Below are 20,819 nucleotides of genomic sequence, written 5' to 3'. Positions count from 1 at the left end.
GAATTCAAGGTGCATCCTCCAGCTTCTCACATCTCTACATCCTCTCGATCCTCTCTTCTCTGCTACCTCCCCTTAGGTAGCTGTAGACTATGAGAAGATTCCCCTTTGCCTTTTCCTCTTGAGCGTGAATAACACAGCTCTCTGCCTCTCCTTGCACATCAAATCACAGAATCACAGATGGTTTGGGTTGAAGGGACCGTTAAAGCCCATCCAGTCCCCCCTGCCGTGAGCAGGGACATCTGCACCAGCTCAGGGTGCTCAGAGCCCCGTCCAGCCTGGCCTGGGATGTCTCCAGGGATGGTTCATCTACCACCTCTCTGGCCAACCTGGGCCAGGCTCTCACCACCCTCAGCACAAACAATTTCTGCATCATGTCCGGCCTGAATCTCCCTCCTTTAGTTTAAAACCATCACCCCTTGCCCTGTCACAACAGGCCTTGCTGAGAAGTCTGTCCCCATCTTTCTTATCTGCCCCTTTTAAGTCTGGAAAGGCCACAATGAGTTCTCCCCGGAGCTTCTCTTGTCCAGCTGAACAGCCCAACTCTCTCAGCCTGTTCCAGCCTCAGATCATTTCTGGGGCTCCTCTGGCCCCTCTCCAACAAGTCCATGTCTTTTGACTTGACATTTGGCTGTCACCAACCCCTGGAGGGACCGGCAATGTGTCCTCGAAGGGGCAGAAGCGGTGGTGGCCTTGAAAGTCATCTTTATTTTCCCTCTATCCCGTCAAACTCTTCCCCATCCCCAGGTTCCTTCCTCGTGCAGACGTGTGACTGAACCCACCTGGATAATACCAAAGTGCAGAGCTACTTCTGCATTAATAGTTGTGTCCTGGAGGTCGCGGGTGTTTGCAAACTGGGGAGCACGGGTTGGTCTTGCAGCATCAGCTCTGGACACGGCACAGACAACATCTCCCCATTCTGCCTGTGTTTTCCTTGCAATACCCGTGCAATCTGTGACAGCAGGACTTGGGGTGCCCGTGTGGGGTGCTGGCGCAGGCAGAGCCAGCGGGGACTCGGGATTTGGGAGCCCTGGGGTTGTATCAGCCCCGTGAAGACCCAAATTGGACAAATCCTTTTGCGGGGACAACGCTGCAACCTCAACCTGCTTCTGCAGCTCTGCTGGGTGAAAGTGCTGGGCTTGTGGGTGCCCCAGTGCCCTCGGAGCACATCTCGATGGCTGAGCCCCGCCTGCACCCGGTAGCCTCTAGCTGAACCCCTGGAACCGCTGCCTGCACCCCTGGAACCCCTGCCTGCACCCCTGGAACCCCTGCCTGCAACCCAGTAACCCCTGCCTGTGCCTCTGGAACCCCTGCCTGCACCCTTGGAACCCCTGCCTGCAACCCAGTAACCCCTGCCTGCACCTCTGGAACCCCTGCCTGCACCCGGTAACCCCTGCCTGCACCCCTGTAATTCCTGCCTGCACCCCTGGAACCCCTGCCTGCAACCCAGTAACTCCTGCCTGGACCTCTGGAACCCCTGCCTGCACCTCCATACCTGCTGCCTGTACCCCAGAAACCCCTGCCTGCACCCCTGTAATTCCTGCCTGCACCCTTGTAATTCCTGCCTGCACCTCCATACCTGCTGCCTGCACCTCTGGAACCCCTGCCTGCACCCCAGTAAGCCCTGCCTGCACCTCTGGAACCCCTGCCTGCACCCCAGTAAGCCCTGCCTGCACCTCCGTACCTGCTGCCTGCACCTCCGTACCTGCTGCCTGCACCCCGTTAACCATCCTTCACATTCTTCTGCTCCCCAGCCCACCACTCAGCGCCAAGACCCGCTGGCATTTGCTGCGATTGTCATCACTGGACGTACGGACCTGCCAGACCTTCCCCTCGGGGAAGAGGGTCCCCCCCCAGGAGAGGCAGAACCGAGACGTCTATTTTGCGTGCCGAGCCTAAGCGATGGCACCCACCCTGCCCTCAGTGGAAACCTGCTTTGTCCAGCTGTAGGAGGAGCAATGGGAAAATAAAGGAGACGGAGCTGCTTGCTGTCTGGGGCTCTGTGTGCGACAGGGACCTGCCCACGTGTGTCAGGGATGCTCTTTGTCCCTGTTTTTCAAGGAGAGGGTGCAGCTACACACCCCGCAGCTCCTCCTGCCATTGGGGATGAGCCACGAGCTGAAAAGACACTGAGGACAGGTGGGAAATTAGCTGGCTTGATGGTGTGACTGTCCGGCAGGTGAAATGTCCCCACTCTGTCCTGCCCGCACAGGCTGGTGCCTCCGCTCAGGTGGGAGGGCGGCTCTGCCCCGCTCCAGCCTCTGCTCACGGTGCTGGGAGGTCACCCAGGACCCCCTCACCTGGGCCGGGACAGCTGCTGAAGCGTTGCAGTGGTGGGGAAGAGCATGGGGACTTCAGTGTTGCCATCAGTGACCTCAAACACTTCTGTGCCTGGCAGTCTCCTCCTGGACAAGGTGTCCAGCGCACAGCTGGGTAAACACGCAATGCAGCTGGTGAGGAACCGGCTGACGGGCCGGGCTTAAATGGTTCTAGTAAATGGGGTCATGTCGGGCTCAGTCACAAGCGGGTTCCACAGGGATCATCTTAGGGCCGGCACTATTCAATGTCTTTATAAATGACTTAGATTCCGGACTTGAGGGATTAATTAGTAAGTTTGGCAATGACACGTAAGTGGGAGGAGCTGTTGACACTCTGGAGGGCAGAGAGGCCCTGCAGAGGGGTCTGGACAAACTGGAGAACTGGGCAATCGCCAACTGCATGAAGTCCAGCAAGAGCAAGTGCCAGATTTTGCACCTGGGATACGGCAACCCCGGCTGTACAGACAGGCGGGGGGACGAGATGCTGGAGAGCAGCTCTGCAGAGAGGGATCCAGGGGTTCTGGTCTATGGCCAGTTGAACATGAGCCACCAGTGTCCCTGGAGCCAAGAGGGCCCCGTGTCCTGGTGCACCCAGCACAGCACGGCCAGCCGGGCAGGGGGGATTGTCCCGCTCTGCTCTGCGCTGGGGCGGCCTCACCTGCAGCATTCACTGTGTGCAGGGCTGGGGACACAGGAGAAAAGGAGATACAGCTGATGGAGAGTGTCCAGAAGAGGCTGCGAAGTTGGTGAAGGTTTGGAGGGGAAGCCGTGTGAGCAGCGGCTGCAGTCCCTGGGTTTGTTCAGCTGGAGCAGAGCAGACTGAGGGCAGAGCTCATGGGCTGCAGGATCCTCAGCAGGAGCAGGAGGGGCAGGCTGAGCTCTGCTCTGTGACAGTGACAGAGCCCAGGGAACGGCAGGAGATGTGCCAGGGAGGGGCAGTGGGACATGAGGAAAAGGTTCTTCCCCCAGAGGTGCTGGGCACTGAACAGGCTCCCCAGGGAGGTGTCACGGCCCAACCTGACAGTGTTCAACAAGAGACTGGACACCGTCCTCAGACACACGGGGTGACCTGTGGGGTGTCCTGTGCAGGGACAGCAGTGGGACTCCATGATCCTGGTGGGTCCTTCCAGCTCAGGAGACTCTATGACCCTCCACCCACCTGACACCCCTGTCTGCACTTGAGACCCCCAACTCACCCGCTGGTCCAGCTGGAAGTTTGCTGGTGGGTTCCACACTCGCCCCACGCACCCTGGGTTTGGGGACACAGACACTCGCTCCCCCAGCAGCCGGGACCAGCACGTGGGCTGTGACCCACGGTCCTGCCCCAGCTGCCGCTGCTCAGCCCGGCACCCGCCTCCCTCAGCGCTGCCCAGGGAGCTCATGGGCAGGAGAACATCCCCACCCGGGGGAAAAGACCCCACTCGCTGTACTGGGACCCCCTCACTGCAGTAGCTGCACTGGGACCCCCCTCACTGCAGTGACTGGACTGGGACCCCCCTCACTGCAGTAGCTGCACTGGGACCCCCTCACTGCAGTAACTGCACTGGGACCCCCCTCACTTCAGTAACTGCACTGGGACCCCCCTCACTGCAGTAGCTGCACTGGGACCCCCCTCACTGCAGTAACTGCACTGGGACCCCAGTCACTCTCTGCAGTAGCTGCACTGGGACCCTCCTCACTGCAGTAACTGCACTGGGACCCCCCTCACTGCAGTAGCTGCACTGGGACCCCCCTCACTGCAGTAACTGCACTGGGACCCCCCTCACTGCAGTAGCTGCACTGGGACCCCCCTCACTGCAGCAGCTCACACCACAGGCCAGGGCCACCCAGAGCCCCAGTCTGACTCCAGTAGCTGCCCCAAATCCACTCACACCCCACAGGCCTCAGCAGTCACTGCCCCCAGCCCCTGCAGCTCACACTCCCCACACGAGCTTTGTTTCCTGCCGGTGTCTCCATGGAGGCTTTGCTGGGATATTGGGGGTTGCTTCCCCTTTTTTCCCTCCGTTTCCCAGCTGACCAGCTCCCCGCTCAGATAACCTCGCTGGAATAAACCTTCTCAGCCTCCCAGCCACCATCAGTGGGACTGACCAGGCTGGGTTCCCACCACCGCCTCCCTTCTCATTTGCGGGGCACATCTGTCTAACTCCCTGTTCTGCTCTGTGGCTTCCTCCCCTTCTTATTATCCCTTGAGACGCTCAAGAAGGTCCTTGAGCAGACACCCTGAACGGAGCAGACACTCCTTCCACACACCTTTCCACAGACCACGGCCCAGCTGCCACCCGCCTGTCTTCACAGCCCAGACGCTGAAGTCACACACAACTGGGGCTCACCTGAAAATAAAGGATACAGAGACCAGCCCTGTCCAGCTCGACCACTTTATTAGCAAAGGCTACGGGGGATTATCCTGACCCACGGCTTTGGGCAACTCTCCAGGAGGGCTCGGGCCTTGGGTTTCCAGTGGTGTTGCAGGAACTGTGCAGCAAAAGCCTCCGACCAGCCCACGGGTGCAGGCCCAGCTGGTCACACGTTCTCCAGACCACGGCTCCGTTGCCACCAGCCTGTCCTGGCCGCACAAACACCAACGTCACACACGGCCGACGGCTGCCGGGGAACACGCGGAGGAACGTAATTCTCCACGTTGGTCACACAAAGGCTTTTGCTCAGCAGCGAAGCAACGGCAAGAGCAGTTGCAGTCCTGGCCGAGAGCTGGAGGAAAGCTCCCCAGGTCCAGGCACCAGCGTGGGAACGGCTCGGCTCAGTGATTCTGTCCCACAGCCCTTTCTTTAAGTGTGACAAGTGCTCACTGCAGGAAAACTATTGCTTTGCCGTGTCACTTATTGTCTCGCAGCAGCTGATAAAACCGGTACTTTCTAATGCTGCCTTTGCTCTTCACCTGGCTCTTGGTCTTAATCTTGGCCGTAGGACCGCTCGCTGCAGGAAGGTTTTTCTTTTTTGCTCTAAGGCACAGCGGAGGTAAATGCTCATGGCAAGAAGGGAAGAGGATTCTGAACTTATTTTGAAGCAAGGGAACTTCTGAGCAATGGCAGGAGTAGCACACCTCATTTCACCCATCTTTGTGAGCAGCTAGATATAGTTTTCTTCATGTGGCTTGAGATCATATTCATTATAACAATATTTTGTGGACAGACTTGTACTATGGTCATCTAAAATGCAAAGCAGTTGTGGTTCTTCCTGTCAACTTGACCTAAAGCTTCTTCAGTTCCTCAAGTGCTTCCTGCTTTGTAATTCTGTGCCACGAATCAGGGATTTCTCCTTTGCCATGAAATTTCATATTGTGTCGTTCTTCTATCTCTGTCCTGAAACGACACACAAACCATTTCCAGTACGCCAGCATGGATGGATCGGGAGGAATGCTCCAAGAGGAATAAGGAGGTCCTGCATCCCGGTATCTTTTGTAGGGGGTCCATGTGTCTTCACCAGTCATGAATTCACAGTCACTTGCAACACTACTAGAACAAATATCAATAACCAGATTGTCTGTATTAATCCAGTGCCATGCTGTCAAACCTTGTGTACGATGGTAGACAACGCGATGGTCTCCATCGTGATTCGGCATGGTGTTTGTGCAAACCGCCCCACAGAAGGGACACTGCTCCCAGCACCCTGAAAACTGCTCAGCCAGGATCGTGTGGGGCGGCCTTTCAAACCGGCTCATATCAGCTCCAGCAAACTCCTCCCTGAGCTGATCTTTCAGAGGAGCCAGTGCTTGTGCCATGGCATTGTTCAGGAACTCCATGTCTGTTACCTCCTGATGCTCAATGCCCTTCAGGTCCCTTCTGGGCAAGCTCAGCACCTCTCCAAGTGCCCTGCAAAATTCATCCAGCCAGAGAGAGATTTGGTCTTTTCTGTCTTTTCTGTCTTTGACAACGTTGGTTGATGCAGAAACAGCCGACTGGATGCTCTCATAGCAGTGAGTAAGGGAGTCATCTAAGAACCTCTCCAGCCTCCTGTTCTCGTCTAAGCAGTAGGTCTCAACACGTGTCTTGATGTAACTCTGGAAAAAGTCTCTTGGGAAATAAAGGTACTCCTTGAAATTCTCAAACTTTTCTTCTTCTGCCAGGTATCTCAGTATGCAGACCTCCAGAGACGATCTATTGCCATTGAAGTCTGGGATTTTATCCTTCATGTCTCGAGCTATGGCCAGAGCTGTCCTCTCATAGACCGCCTGGCGAAGAGCTGGGCTGATCTTCTCACACAGGAAAAGCGCAAATGTTGTGACAGAAGTGGCTCCTTGGCAGGAAATCTGGAAACATGTGAAGAAATCTTCTTTCTTGCTCTCCAGGTAGACGACTGGATCATTTGCTCTTTGGAACGCTTCATGCATGGCTTTAAACCTTCCAGCTGCCATTCGGCACAGATACAGTGATAAATCTATTCTGTAATCTTTATTAAAAGTGTATTTTGCATTGTCAGGGACAGAATTCATACCCTTCTCTACTTCATTTAGAATTTCATGAATAAAGCTTGGACTGAAATCCCTTTTCTCCTTTTCCTTCTTATCAATGTTTGCCCACACATTGGCTATGATGTTGTCTGTAATGCGGTGTATGCTGTCCTCATCAGCATTATCCAAACTCACAGTCCTGAGTCCTAGCCATTTCGTTTTCTTAGCAACATGTTTTTCCAAGTCAACAGAAAACTCTGGATATCTGGGAAATGTCCTGATTTGTTCATGTAAGTGAGACTCCTTAAAGTGATCTAGAAGGACATTTTCTATTTGCACATCAATATTAACCTCTTCTGGAGGGGGAGCAGCAGAGGAGACTTCAGCAATCCACTCTGTCCATAGAGACATGAAGTTGTCTCTCAGTTCCCTCTCGCTCAGGCTCTGGCCTTTCAGACGCAGAGCCAAAGCCCTGCTCCTTGCCAGGAGCACCTTTTCGTATTCTGACCTCCTTTGCTCCAGTTTACACTGGTTCTTCTTTAGTTCTATAAGGTTCTCACACTTCCTTCTAGTCTCAAGAAGAAGAGATTCTTTCAGGTCTTTCAGCTTCTGTTCCGTGCTGCCTTTCCACTGGACCAGTATCTCACAGTCTCTGTCTTCCCTGAAAAACTTTTCCATGTCTTCACTAATGGCCTCACTCGTCTCTCGCACTTGATTTTCAAGGTGTTCTCTGCTGACCTCCTGCAAGTCCCCGTTCCGAATTCTATTGTCCAGTTTCATTTGCAGGTCTAAGAAGTGGCTCCTCAGCTGCCAGGACCACTGACCGAATGCGGTTTCCAGTTTCCTGTAGGCAGCAATCTCCACTGAATTCTTGAAGCTGAAAACAAAGTTTTCATTCAGCAAAGCATTCCAGAGGTCACTGATTCGAACTTTCAAGCCCGAGAGCCTCAAAATGCTGCCGTGTGCCTCCTTCTTGGCTGCTCGGAGGAGTTTGCTCTTTAATTCCTGGACGTTCTGGCTGTAGGTGGGATTGGGTGGTGCCATTGGGGGGTTTCCTTCCCACAGGTGAGCAAAGTAATGGATGTGGGTGTTCACGTCAAAGCGGATGACATCGCTGAAGGAGGAGACATCACAGAATTCCTGCTGGGCAGCTTTCTGGGTCATCTCATCCAGCTTTTCCTGCAGACGTCTTTGTCCTTCCATGTTCTGCTCCCTGGCAGTCGTTTCTCCCACATTCTGGTGCACAAACACGCAGCCTGGAGAAAGTTTTACTTGCTTCATCCTCAGAAAAGCCTGCACAGCAATCTGAAGGACATCTTGCATTTCGGAAGGATTTTCTCCAAAGATATTGATGAGAGTCATGTTGCCGATGCCAATGACAAAGGTGGCCAGCTCGTTGTCGTGGTGGAGAGAGTGTTTATTGGCCACCTCTATGGCGCGGAGTCCCTCTGTGTCAACAACCAGCATGTAATCAAAGCCCAGATCCTGTTGCGCCTTCTTGTCCACTTTAATTAGCTGCATAAACGCTCCCCGGGTGCATCTCCCTGCACTGACGTTGAACTGAAGACCAAACATGGCATTCAACAGGGTTGACTTCCCTGTGCTCTGGATGCCAAGCACTGACAGAACAAATACTCGTTTGTCCCCCAGCTTCTCAATTAATCTGTCAAAGATTGCTCCGACCCATCGTAATGGTACGTAAGAAGCATCACCATCCATCAGCTCAATGGGATACCCGGAAACCATTAGATCAGCTGCAATTTCAGGTAGTTTGACAACATATTCTTCCTTCGAGTTCGTTGATTCCAGAGCTTCATAAATCTGCCCGACCTCTCTCAAAATATGCTCAAGGCCAATTGATGAATTGTCCATTTTCTTGGAGAGGGCCTCTAAATCTCTCTGCAACTCTTGCTTCAGATCATTTTTTTTATTGCTCTTCTTTATCGCCAGGAGTTCAGACCATAACTGGTGGTATTGTCTCTTCAGGTCACCAAGGCTATCAGAGGAGAGGTCATCCATAAAGACCTTCATCCACTGCAGGAAGTATTTCTTGGTATCTGCTGGCTGTGAGTGGAGAAAGACAAGGACTGATTTCATCAGAGGATTGAGGGGGAATGCTTTCTCTAGTTGCTCTCTTCTTATCGACAGCTTCTTTGATTGGATTTCACTCCGATGATGCTCTATGCTCTTGTTCTGCTTTTCCTGCAAGCGAGTGAGCTCTTTGTCACTTTTGCACCACTCGTGCCACAGTTTTCCTTGAAGAGGCAGTAGCCGGGACTTGATCTCAGACAACGGTTCTTTCTTCAGAAGCTTCACCAGCGCCGTTGCCTCTTCTTTGGCTGTCACACACGCCTCCGTATCTTCATCGACTAAGAACCCGAGCTTGCGAGCTTTGTCCAGGCAGGCGTCGAGGCTGAAAAGCGTCTTAGACCCTGCCAGGAGACCCCTGATTGTTTTTGTCAGCTCGCCCGTTAATTCTGCTTCGCTTCTGCCCTTGATACCAATTCTTATGTTTTGGCTGGATCGGCCAGCTGCAACGCTCTCCTTTTCGGTGAAAAGACAAACCAAAGGCTTTTGCGACTGCCACAGCTCACGTAAAATTTTCATCCCTTTCTTGTCACTCTGATCAGTCTCGGATACGAGAGCCACGGTCACAGCGGATATCTCCTGTAAAAACTGTAGCTGTTGTTCGTGATCCCTTGCGTCTCCATGCAGGTTACAGAAAGCAACACAGCAGTCAAAGCTGTCATCGTCACTGCCCCGGGGACAGTACCAGGAGATCTCCACAACACCCTTCATCAGCAAACACTCTCTGGTGCTGCCTTTGCAATCTCGGTTGAAAAAAGGGTTAAGTTTTTGTTCGGTCAGTAACAAATTCAGGATCTTGGACTTGGAAGAGGAGGGAGAACTGCCGATCCTCAGGAAGGACACGATGGGGGTCTCGGCCTGATACATGAGTTTGTTATTGTAACTGTTACTTTGGACCTGCTTTCCTGACTTCCTGACTTCTTTCCAGCTCCTTTTGATTTGGCTGAGGGACCAGAGGGGGAACTCTATGTGTGAAGTGCAGGGGTGTGGGACCAGGAGGGGCAATGCAAACTGGCAGAAGGCAAGCTTTGTTGCAATGGACTGTCTCATGAAATCATCAGCGCAATGGAAAATTGCCATCTGGAGGTCCATGGGGTGCACGTGACTCTCCCTGCTGGCACATTCAGGGACTTCTCTCTCCAAATCCATGAAAAAGTCATCAAAGGAATCCGAGGGTCCGTGCTCTTGCTCTGTGGGTTCTGGCACAGATGTGAGTCCTGGGTCGCTCTCGTCCTTGCAAGTCAGGTACCTCACCCGATAATCCACGGTTAATAGCTTTTGTAAGAAGTAAAAGGGTAGTTCACTGTCCTTGCTGGGCTGGCTGTCATGTAAAGATGTCTTGTATATGACATGGAAATCTTCTGTCCCCATTTTTCTTGGATACCAACTTTCTAGTCCCAGGCGCTTAAGTAAGTGGAATAACTCTTGGTTTGCAATGGCTTGATTTGTTTTGGATTTGCTGCTGTCTGATTTGGATTTGGACTGCCTGGAAGGTTCTACTCCTTGAAAAGTGTCTTCCATGTCTTTGGTTATATTGTGTTTCTTGAGATCGTCACACGTGTCTTCCACACGCCCGTCGATGAAGGAACGCAAGTCCCGTTCCAGCACCTCCCAGTCTGTCAATGAACTGTGCTTTTCAAGGAGAGTTTTTATCCCTGTGCTCCATAAGGTTTTCATGTGATCTTCCATGAACACTAGACGCTCAGTCTTCTCCTCAGGGGACACCCCTTTGTAGTTGGGTGTTACAGTCAGGCCCGTCAGCAGCAGGAAGGCCTGAGCTCTGTACACATCTCGCTCCTTCAGACTCAGATACTCTTTCTGTCCCTTTTCCATTTCATTTATCATGAAGTTCAGTTCTGGGTATCCAAGGAGGCGCTGAAAAGTGCCCCTTTCCACCTGGTATCCTGTGCTGGTTGTAATGACGTGCACCAACAGTTCCATGTCTTTCTGTGCCCTGTCCTGGAGAAACTGGAGTAAGGAATGAACAGCCAGGCTTGCAGTCACGGTGGCTTTTATCTTTGCTTCACGAATGGCAGATGCAGAGGTTTCTGGCGCGTAGCTGACTTCCTGGATGTAGTCCTTCATTTGCAGCAGTGTCTTGGTGAGATCTTCAGGCTCAGACACACGGGCAGTTTCAGGAAGCGGGTGCTCAGTATGGAAGATCCATTGCATAATGAGGGAAGAGTTGGGGAAGTCCTTGACAGAATAGCTGTGAGGATCCAGGAGGCACCTCAACAGGGACTTGATGTAGATGGTGTTTTCTGGAGGTGACTTCTGGTAAAACCGAACAGTATTCAGCAGGAACTCCTGCAGCGCTTTGTCCGAAAGGCACACGTTGATCCAGACACTGTGGCTTTTGGTTTTCTCATTCAGACTCTGTTTGAAATCTACCAGCGTGAGCAGTTTGCTTTCATCCCCCGGCACCTCCCAGGCCTTCACGCGCTCCATGAAAGCTCTGGCCTCTTCCACCGCACTGGCCACTTCCTCCCCAAACATGGTGTCGACACGGAGGTTCGTTAGTGCTTCGTACGCGGCCCTGAGGCTGCTGCTCACTTGATAGCTGGACTTAAAATCACTGCTGTGATTGGACAGGATTATATCCCACACTGGGATGAGCTGAAAGCCTCGGTCGATAACAGACCAGGTTCTGTTGTTACTTACAAGCCCCGCTTTCCACTGAAGAAGAGAATCCGTCTCTGATGGGCCCCCTGTGTTGGTCACAGAGAGATGAACATTCGTGTGGACATTTTTTCTTTCTGTTCCCTGGAAAGAAGCCTGTGAGCTGGATTTCGAAAAGTCACCGCTGCCACCAGAGATGCCGAAACTGACCCCAACGTAGGAGTCCAGCGCTTCAGACACTTGTCGCTTCACCTCTTCCCGAAGCTCAGCTCTGAATCCTTCCGTAGATGCTTTCCACCAGAATATCCCCCCAAAGTGGAGGGGACCCTGGACTACGTGGGACCCAAACCTCACAAAGAAGCTCCCACACCTGCTCTTCAGCATGTTGGGCCTGTCTGCTCCCTCCGTGATGCTCAAAAGATGCTCGATGTGTTGCAGCTCCCGCAGGGCCGCATCCGAGAGGCGAAGCTGATGCTTTTGGAAGTAGCAGGAGGCCAGAGGGATGTACAGGTACTTGGTGGTGCAAATGTAGCTCTGCTCAGAGCAGGACCGACGGGTGTCCTCCGACTGCGAGGACTTGCTGTAATCTCTACCCATTTCAACATTAACCCCCCAGAATCCAGTTTTGGCAGAAACGCTGATGCTGAACCCCAGCTGCTCCATGGACTTGGTGAAAGTGGCTTCTGCTGCAGAGGAGGAGAACTCCTTCCTATCGAACAGCGACCCTTGCTCCGGACCTGCCAGCTTGAACCCACTGGGAACCCTGATGAGCTGCTCTCGCTTTGCCAGCACATCTGCAGTTCTGCTGGTTTTGTAAATGCCCTGCAGGGCCAGTCCCCCCGACGCCCGCATCAGGACCTCCGCGTCCGAGACGTTCTCAGCCCTGCCCACTGACGACTCCTGCTGCTCCAGCTGCTTATGGATGTTCCCCAGCACCTCCATCATTGAGTTCTCTGGTAGGGCCCAGGACTCTTTGGGAATCCCCATGGCTTTCCACAGAGCCTCCTCTTTCTGTCTTACAGCGTCCTTGCTGTGGCTGCGGCTGTCGTGCATTTCCTTCAGCTCCTTCAGGAGCGGCTTGGCCTCTTCATGTCTCTCCTTTGACATCTTCTCAGAAGCTGCTTTTTTGTCTGTTAGTTCCAGGAGGTTTTGGAGCGCCTTTGTTTCCCATGGTTGCCGTACTGCGCACTCCAGCTTCAGGTAGTCTTCATATTGCAGATGTTTCAGGGCTTCTCTGGAGTTCACTCCCAGTAGCTCCGACAGTTTGGGCAGCCAGTATCCAGCATCCAGTCCTTCCTTCTCACATGCTTCTGCCAGCAGTTTTTTAGCAAGACGTGCCTTTTCCTCACCTTTTTGTGTGTCCTCCTGCGAAGCCATGGCTGTGGAAGAGGAAAACAGTCTGTCTTTAAGGTATGTTACAGAGGCCATGGCCTCTTACAAGAGGGCTCTCCAGCAGCTGCAGGCCCAGGGGATTCCTCCTACCCGGCTTCTGGGGCCCAGCCGGGGGCAGCCCAAGGCCTGGGGGTCCCCATTCCAGGACTATGGATGTTCCTGCTGCTTTCCCATTTACACGATTAACCCGCACATCATGAACCTGTCATGACCTGGTCCCTCGGTGATGGGACTGTGAAGGCCAGGACCTGCAGATAGAGAGGAAACCAGTCCAGATTCTTTCTTTGCTGTACTGTTCCATTTATTTCTTATTTTATCATCTTTTGATTAAATTACTTTTTTAAGAACAGACAACTGAGACTCTGCTATGGGAAACCTGAGGTCAAGAGCATTTCTTTAGCAATGGCAACCCATTCACAGGAGGATTCACTCCAGGGAGCAGTGGAGGTCACCCCTTCTCCACCAGTGATGATTCTCAGCCAACAAACACACATCAGAGCCTTCTTGGGGTGCTCTCCAGATGAGGGTTTCACCTGGGACCTTGTGCTGCTTTTGCTATGACAGAGTTAATTTTTGTCCTAGCAGCTGGTGTAGTGCTGTGGTTTGGATTTAGGATGACAATAATCTTGATAACACCGGGATGTTTTAGTCTCTGCTGAGCAGAACTCACACAGAGTCAAGGCCTTTCCTGCTCCTCACACCACCCCACTACCAAACAGGTACACAACAAGCTGGGAGGGGACAGGGCTGGGACAGCTGACCCCAGCTGATCCCAACTGACCCAAGGGACATTCCAAACCATGTAACTTCAGGCTCAGCATGTAACCTAGGAGAAAGCTGGTGGGGTCATTTCTCAGGGACAGGCTGGGCGTCACTCAGTGGGTGGTGAGCGATTGCATTGTGCATCACTTGTTCTGTACATTCTATATTATTATTATTATCATCATCATTACTTTCTTCTCCTTTCTGTCCTATTAAACTGTCTATATCTAAATCCATGAGGTTTACCCTTTTGTCCCCAGCTCTCTCCCCAACCTCATGCAGGAAGGAGAGCAAGGGAACAGCCGTGTGGTGTTGAGCTGCCTGTGGGCTTAAACCGCAACATCCTAAACCCACATACCCATTGTGTACATTAGCCCAGGGACAGAGGCAAAGTATGAATCTGCTGATGCAGAGTCTCTTCTGCACACAGCAAAAGGTGCTCAGGAGTGACTCAGGAATAGGGCCGAATGCTTGTGCACCACAGAGCAGCCACCCGCAAGGGGGGGAGCAGGGCCCACATTGGCTTTCTCAAGGGGAAAAACAAAGAATCCTTTTGGTTGGAAAAGACCCTCAAGATCATCGAGTCCAACCATGAACCTCACACTGCCAAGTCAACCACTAACCCATGCCCCTAAGAAACTTATCTCCACGTTTGTTCAACCCCTCCAGGGATGGTGACTCCAGCACTGCCCTGGGCAGCCTGTTCCAATGCCCCACAGCCCTTTGGGGAAGAAATTGTTCCCCACATCCAACCTCAACCTCCCCTGGGCAACTTGAGGCCGTTTCCTCTGCTCCTGGCGCTTGTTCCTGGGGAGCAGAGCCCGACCCCCCTGGCTCCAAGCTCCTTTCAGGCAGTTCAGAGATCAGAAGGTCTCCCCTCAGCTCCTGTTCTCCAGCTGAACCCCCAGGTCCCTCAGCCGCTCCATTACACTTGTGCTCCAGCCCCTCACCAGCTCCGTTCCCTTCTCTCTACTCGCTCCAGCACCTCAAGGCCTTTCTTGGTGTGAGGGGCCCAAAGCTGCCCACCGGATTCACGGTTTGGCCTCCCCAGGTCCCAGCACAGGGACGGTCACTGCCCTGGGCCTGCTGGCCACACCAGTGCTGGCACAAAGAAGGAGGTGTGGAAGGATGCAGAGCAGGCTGAAGGATGCAGGGCTGGCTGATCTGTGAGAGCAGAGCTGGACACCAGCTCCAGGCAGGAGGACTCGGGCTGCCCAGTTAATGTCTGTGCTGTCCACTCAGGCTCAGGTTGCCCAGGAAATGTCTGGGGGAACAGCACTGACAACATGGCTGCACGTGCCCCCTCCCACCATTGGCCGGATCCTGCATCTGCTGCTGTGGGGGAAGCTCCAGCCCCCCAAAGAGAGGGAGAGAAACCCCATGGTGGGTTGGTCCCCACCAGTGACTAAGGTCCCACAAGCAGCTCCTGCACTCCTGTCAGTGGGACAGGGGAGAGAAGTGGAAAAGCAAAAGCAAGAACCACTCCTGGTCACAACAAGGAGAGCTGAGGAAGCGGCAAAGGCTGCGCTCGCTCGCAAAGCCAAGGAGGGTGTTTGCTCCCCACTGCCCATGGTCGGGCAGGCGTCCAGCCGCTCCCTGGGAAGCAGAGCCCCAGCGCGCGGGACGGCTGCTTGGGAAGGGAAACGCCGCAGCCACCAGCATCTCCCCTTCCTCCTCCTCCAGCACATGCTGCTCGTTACCCCAGCGCTGCCACGCTCTCTGACGAGCGGCACAGCAGACAGAGACACCACCCAAGCGGCCCGCGCTGCCAGCCCCAGGACGGCTCCCCAGCACCCATTGCTTCTGCACCCCGTTACGCTGACAGAGAGCACGCCACGGAAGAGGTTTTTACCCATGATGTTCCCCCAATTATCCGTTCAGCTCCCGAGGCCACGGGCTGCCGTCCCACCTGCCCTTGGCCCGGAGTCTCGCTCACACACGTCCCAGCCCCGTCCCTGTCTCCAGAGAGGGGAAGCAAATGGCATCAGGGTGCAGGAGCGTGCACGGCTCCCGGCCCCCGGCACGGCTGGGCTTCAGGACAGCGCACCCTCCCAGCTCAGCCCCGGCACGCACTGCTGCCCACAGCTCCGCAAACGGGCTGGCGAGCAAAGGCTGCTTCCTCCAGACACACTCACAGCACAGACCACTCGCCTCCTGCCCAAAACCCCCTTTTTTCCTTCCCTGGCATCTCTCCATCGACAGGAAAACATGTGAAATACAGAGCAGAAGACAAATGAGATCCCTGCTCTGTGCTGATCCCCGGCTCCCCCTCCCAGAGCTCATCCCCGAGGTCCTACCGTCTCCCTCGGGTGCTCGGCAGCTCCCAGGCTCATACCAGCCCCCCCAAACTCTCTCTTTTATAGTCCCCGCACCCCAGGGCGGGCTGTGTTTTCCCGTTTATCAAGGCAGCCCAGAGAGGTCCAGCCTTCCTGGAAATCACACCATTGCCTGTAGCGGAGTATGAAAGTGAAACCTGGCAAAGCTGCTGCTTGGGACGGGGGTGAAAGGCAGCAGGGGCTGGTGAGCACTTGGGGATGTTGGCTGGGAACATCCCCAACCTGCTCCTTGTACCCCAAAATCAGCGACTCACAACTCACAGGATGGTTTGGGTTGAAGGGAGCATTAAAGCTCCCCCAGTTCCCCCTGCCACGAGCAGGGACATCTGCACCAGCTCAGGTTGCTCAGAGCCCCGTCCAGCCTTGCCTGGGATGTCTCCAGGGATGGTTCAGCCACCACCTCTCTGGCCAACCTGGGCCAGGCTCTCACCACCCTCAGCACAAACAATTTCTGCATCATGTCCAGCCTGAATCTCCCCTCTTTTAGTTTAAAAGCATCGTTGTTGTTGGCTCATGTCCAATCTCTCACCCCAGCACCCCAAGTCCTTCTCCTGGGGCTGCTCTCCATCCTTGCATCCCCAGCCTGGACCGATACCGGGGTTGCCCTGACCCAAGTCCCAGTTCGTCCCTTCTCACCCCCCACCATGTGTCCCCTCGCTCTGGCAGTCCCTCCCTCGGGGGTTCACCCGCACTGTCCTGCCCACATCTGTGGGAGATTTGAGGGATTTTCTTGAGGTTGTTGTGTGGATGGGTTTCTATTAGGTGGAGATTTATTTCTGAACTAGCCAGGCTCAAAGGAATTTCAAGGTCAGCTCGAAAGCTTAAAACAGGGCCTCAACATGACTTCAATCAACAGACCTATTATCAGTGAGACTCGGCTGCGTGGACAGCTCGTGAACATGGACAATATCCAATCAGCTAATGCATGCTTGGAGTGTGGACGCGTGATCAGGAAATAACTGCCTATATAAGGAGGCTTGTTTCTGTAATAAATGGCTTCGCTTGAATTCGTATCGGATTGTGTGGAGTCCATGAGTTTTCGCCCTCGCAAGTGGTGACCCCGACGTGATCCATAAGGAGAAGTTACGGCAGGGGGACGACTGCTGCGGGGAGCCAGACCCAGCTGGACCGGCCGGCTGGACCGGGACCGGGACGCAGTCTGCGGGCTGCGTGACTCCTGACTGATCGCTACAGAAGCGACAGAGGAGGCACAAAGGATCTGATATCATTGCAACGAACGCCCAAAGACGTGAGCAGCCGGGGCAAGAGGAGATGGGGCAGAATATTTTTAAAGAAGAAAAAGAAATACTGCGGCTCCTCTCGCATATTCTCTCTAAGAGAGGGGTGAAGTATGAGGAGAGTAACCTCAAAAGACTATTAATTTGGTGCAGAGGCCATGGGTTTCCTGCTGACCTGTTAGGAGTTTTTCAAATAGAGACTTGGGAAAAAGTGGGAACGGAGTTGTGGAAGGCAATCAGGCACAGTGAAAAATATATTCTCAGCCTTGTAACCACCTGGAAACTGATAATTACTACAGTGAAGCAATTAAAACCTGAAAAGACTGTTACAAGCATTAGTGACTCAAAACTTAAACTTGAACTTTGGGATGATATAGGGCAGAAATTATGGGAAAAAGTCAGCAATGGAGATAAAGAAGCTAAATCATTAGTAACTACATGGAAGCTTATAATCACTACCTTAAAAGATCTTAAGGCTGAACGGTCTGCTGCTGCTGGAATTTTTGCAGCGTTGCAGCCTGATAAGTATCCTGAAAGTCGCTGTGAAGTTCACCCGGTTCGTGTCTGTGATACCCTCCCTATTCCATCCCCTGCTGTGCTTTCGGCACCCCGATAGTTCAGCAGTCCGGGGCGGGGGGAGGAAAAATGCCGAGCGGGTGGCTCCTGTACCATCGTCCAGCCCTGGTGAGAACAGCAAGTCCAGAGGACTGGAGTCAGACAACCTGTGAAAGCTGAGAATGCTAAAGTCATAAACAAGCGTACTATCGGCCCTTTTACTAATTTGCACCTGCCTTTACCGCCTTTTAACCCTCCAACTTCCACGAGAGAGCAGAAGGAGTCGCTGGATAAGAACTGGACAACAGAACTGTGTGACAGATCAGATCAGCTAATACCGATTGAATCCAACAGTCGGCAATGCAGTCGTGCTGATCGTGATGGGAAAGGGGGTGGTCCTGTGGACTCGTTGAAAGGGGCAGGTATCCCAGCTCTTGAAACAGACACTAATTGACACACCACAATTACAGGCGCTATTAGTTTCTGAAATCCTGAGGCAGTCAACAGATATTGCATATCAAGCTGTAGTAGAGGTGACTGAAACCAACAAAGCAGCTAAATCGTTTATAACTATTATCAGGGTCCCAATGAGAATTACATGCAATTTATTGACCATCTTCAAGAGGCCATCAATAAGCAGGTTGACACCTTCGAAGTTAAGGAAGCACTGGTGTTGAAATTAGCAGTAGAGAATGCTAATGTTTGCTATCAACACGTTATTTGCGAGTTTTACAGTACATATTATATGCTTCTGTTTATTGCCTCTCTGAAAATCAAGCAGCTTGTCAGGAACGTGAGTTAATTGTTTTACTGGTTGTTGTTAGAATTGTTTCTTTCTGGTATAAGTACACTGTAAAACTTTCTCCCCACTTTTCCCACTCATGCCACCAGCAGCCCTGGGCTTTCCCCCCTCCCTCCCTCTTCTCATGGTTTTTACTTACGAGATGGGGTCAGGAACGACTGTTTTCAGTCGTGTTCATAAGAAATCGGTATTGGGAGGTGTTTTAAAACATAGGAAAGCACTTGGAAATAGGAGGAAGGAAGATCTTGCAAAATATTTTAATTCATGGTGACTGCTGCATATGTTAAATGATTGGGAAAAGTGTCCGGAGAATAGAATTTTGAAGTATAACACTTTGTTGCAATTAATGCTGTTTTTAAGGCGAGAAGAGTAGGACAAAATAAATCCCTACGAGTGGTCATTAAATCATTTCAGACAGTTTTTACAGGCGGAACGGTTTGAACTCCAACAAGCTGAGAGAGAGTTAACTGATAACACACAGGTCACAGTAAACTTGCTGAAGTCTGCAAGATGCTTTCCTCATTAACCTGTTTTCTTTGTAGGTATCTGTTTAAGCATATTATAGTTCGGTAAGTCTTTACCTGTTATATGGTACAGTAAGTTCACAGACTGTTAAATCATGAGAATCGGTTGACTCAAAAAGTGCGTTTTGTGATAATACAGAAGATCATGAGTGGTTTGCTTCCTTGCTGCGTGGACGTGATGGTGAAATTTTTGTGTGTAGTAGCTGTTCTTTTTCCTTCTAGCATGCTGGCTTTATTCCAATACCCAGACTTGCGCAGCTCTGTGACAGGCTGTGTCTCATCTCGATGTGCTGGGTTTGGCTTTTTTGTAAGCACAGTAGGTAAAGAATCCTGTTTTGGGTATAACCATTGTAGCACCCCAGATGAGACACTAATCAAAGCCTTGCCCAGCCCAGCTTGCTGTGTTGGGGGGGGTCCAGCAGCACCGCGAGTTTTACCGGGACAAGAGCGGGATGCTGTACCCTGTTCCCTACTTTGTGCTGCCCATGAAGGAAAAGGAGAGATGCCCTCATCCACTTGACCTGTGAGTACCGATGTCCCCGGGACATGGTGGCACCCAGTGCCCAGGGCTGGTGGGATGAAACCAGAGAGGTCTGGGGGAGAGCCAGCGCCTCACCTGATCGTCCTTCTCTTCTTCACCCAAACCTTCTGTCCTCAGAAACATGAGAGCAGAAGAAACCAGGTTAACCTGAAAGGGGAGAAATAGGTGGACAACGTGCCAGGATTTGGGGCTTTTTTCCTAATTTAGAAATCCCTGGCTTGGTTGATTGCTTGCTTGGTTGGTTGGTTGGTTGGTTGGTTGGCTGGTTGGTTTGTTGGTTGGTTGGTTGATTGGTTGGTTGGTTAGTTGGCTGGTTGGTTGGTTGGCTGGATGGTTGGTTGGTTGTTTGGTTGGTTGACTGGTTGGCTGGTTGGCTGCTTGGTTGGTTGGTTGGTTGGTTGGTTGGTTGGTTGGTTGGTTGGTTAGCTGGCTGGTTGGTTGTTTGGCTGGCTGGTTGGTTGGTTGGTTGGTTGGTTGGTTGGCTGGTTGGTTGGTTGGTTGGTTGGTCGTTTGGCTGGTTGGTTGGTTGGTTGGTTGGCTGGCTGGTTGTTTGGTTGGTTGGTTGGCTGGTTGGTTGGTTGGTTGACTGGTTGGCTGGTTGGCTGGTTGGTTTGTTGGTTGGCTGGTTGGTTGGCTGGTTGGTTGGTTGGTTGGCTGGTTGGTTGGTTGGTTGGCTGGTTGGTTGGTTGGTTGGTTGGTTGGCTGGCTGGTTGGTTAGTTAGTTGGTTGGTTGGTTGGTTGGTTGGTTGGTTGGTTGGTTGGTTTCTAAAGCAAGTATCCTCCTGGCTGCGTGTTTGAAATCCTGGATGTTTCTACATTTCAAAGCCCTCATAAATACTGGAGCAGCATCCCATGGGCTCCGTGTCCCACCTTCTCCTCTCTTTGTACCTGTGGGACACACCACAGGCTCTGCTGCTCCCTGGGACCTTTCCCACCATCGGTGTGGCCAAGGAGAGCTGAGGGCTGCAACGGGAATATTATACCAAAGTGGCTGCTGAAAAGACTTGACTTCAGCAACCAGACATGTGAGCTGGCCAAAGGTCCAGCTGCCACCCCAGGGTGCCCACCAGCCACCCAAAACGTCTCAGATAGACGAGGTTTCCAAGTCACCATGGCCATGAATTGATGGGGGAAGCACCAATTCCATCCCACAGCTGCCTCCTGCCTCCGCACAGCCAGGCTGGGCATGGGCAGCGCTGGGGCTCCTCTCCTCTGAGCCGGTGGGTCCAGTCTTCTGCTGAC

At 52.7% G+C, this 20,819-nt stretch overlaps 1 protein-coding gene across 1 annotated transcript; it reads right to left on the bottom strand.

The window, feature by feature from the left end:
• Positions 1–4,676: 4,676 nt before the first annotated feature.
• On the bottom strand, positions 4,677–15,934 carry LOC106146106 (interferon-induced very large GTPase 1). The gene is made up of 2 exons (XM_065055398.1): positions 15,879–15,934; positions 4,677–12,806 (listed from the first exon to the last, which is right to left on the bottom strand). Exon 2 carries the CDS (start codon positions 12,802–12,804, stop codon positions 5,521–5,523), a length of 7,284 nt encoding a protein of 2,427 aa, XP_064911470.1. The 5' UTR covers positions 12,805–12,806; positions 15,879–15,934; the 3' UTR covers positions 4,677–5,520.
• Positions 15,935–20,819: the final 4,885 nt, after the last annotated feature.

The sequence above is a fragment of the Columba livia genome, chromosome 3, assembly GCF_036013475.1.
Source record: "Columba livia isolate bColLiv1 breed racing homer chromosome 3, bColLiv1.pat.W.v2, whole genome shotgun sequence".
Classification (NCBI taxonomy): domain Eukaryota; kingdom Metazoa; phylum Chordata; class Aves; order Columbiformes; family Columbidae; genus Columba; species Columba livia.
The sequence above is the reverse complement of the archived record's forward strand: the minus strand, read 5'-3'. Positions and strand labels throughout refer to the sequence as shown.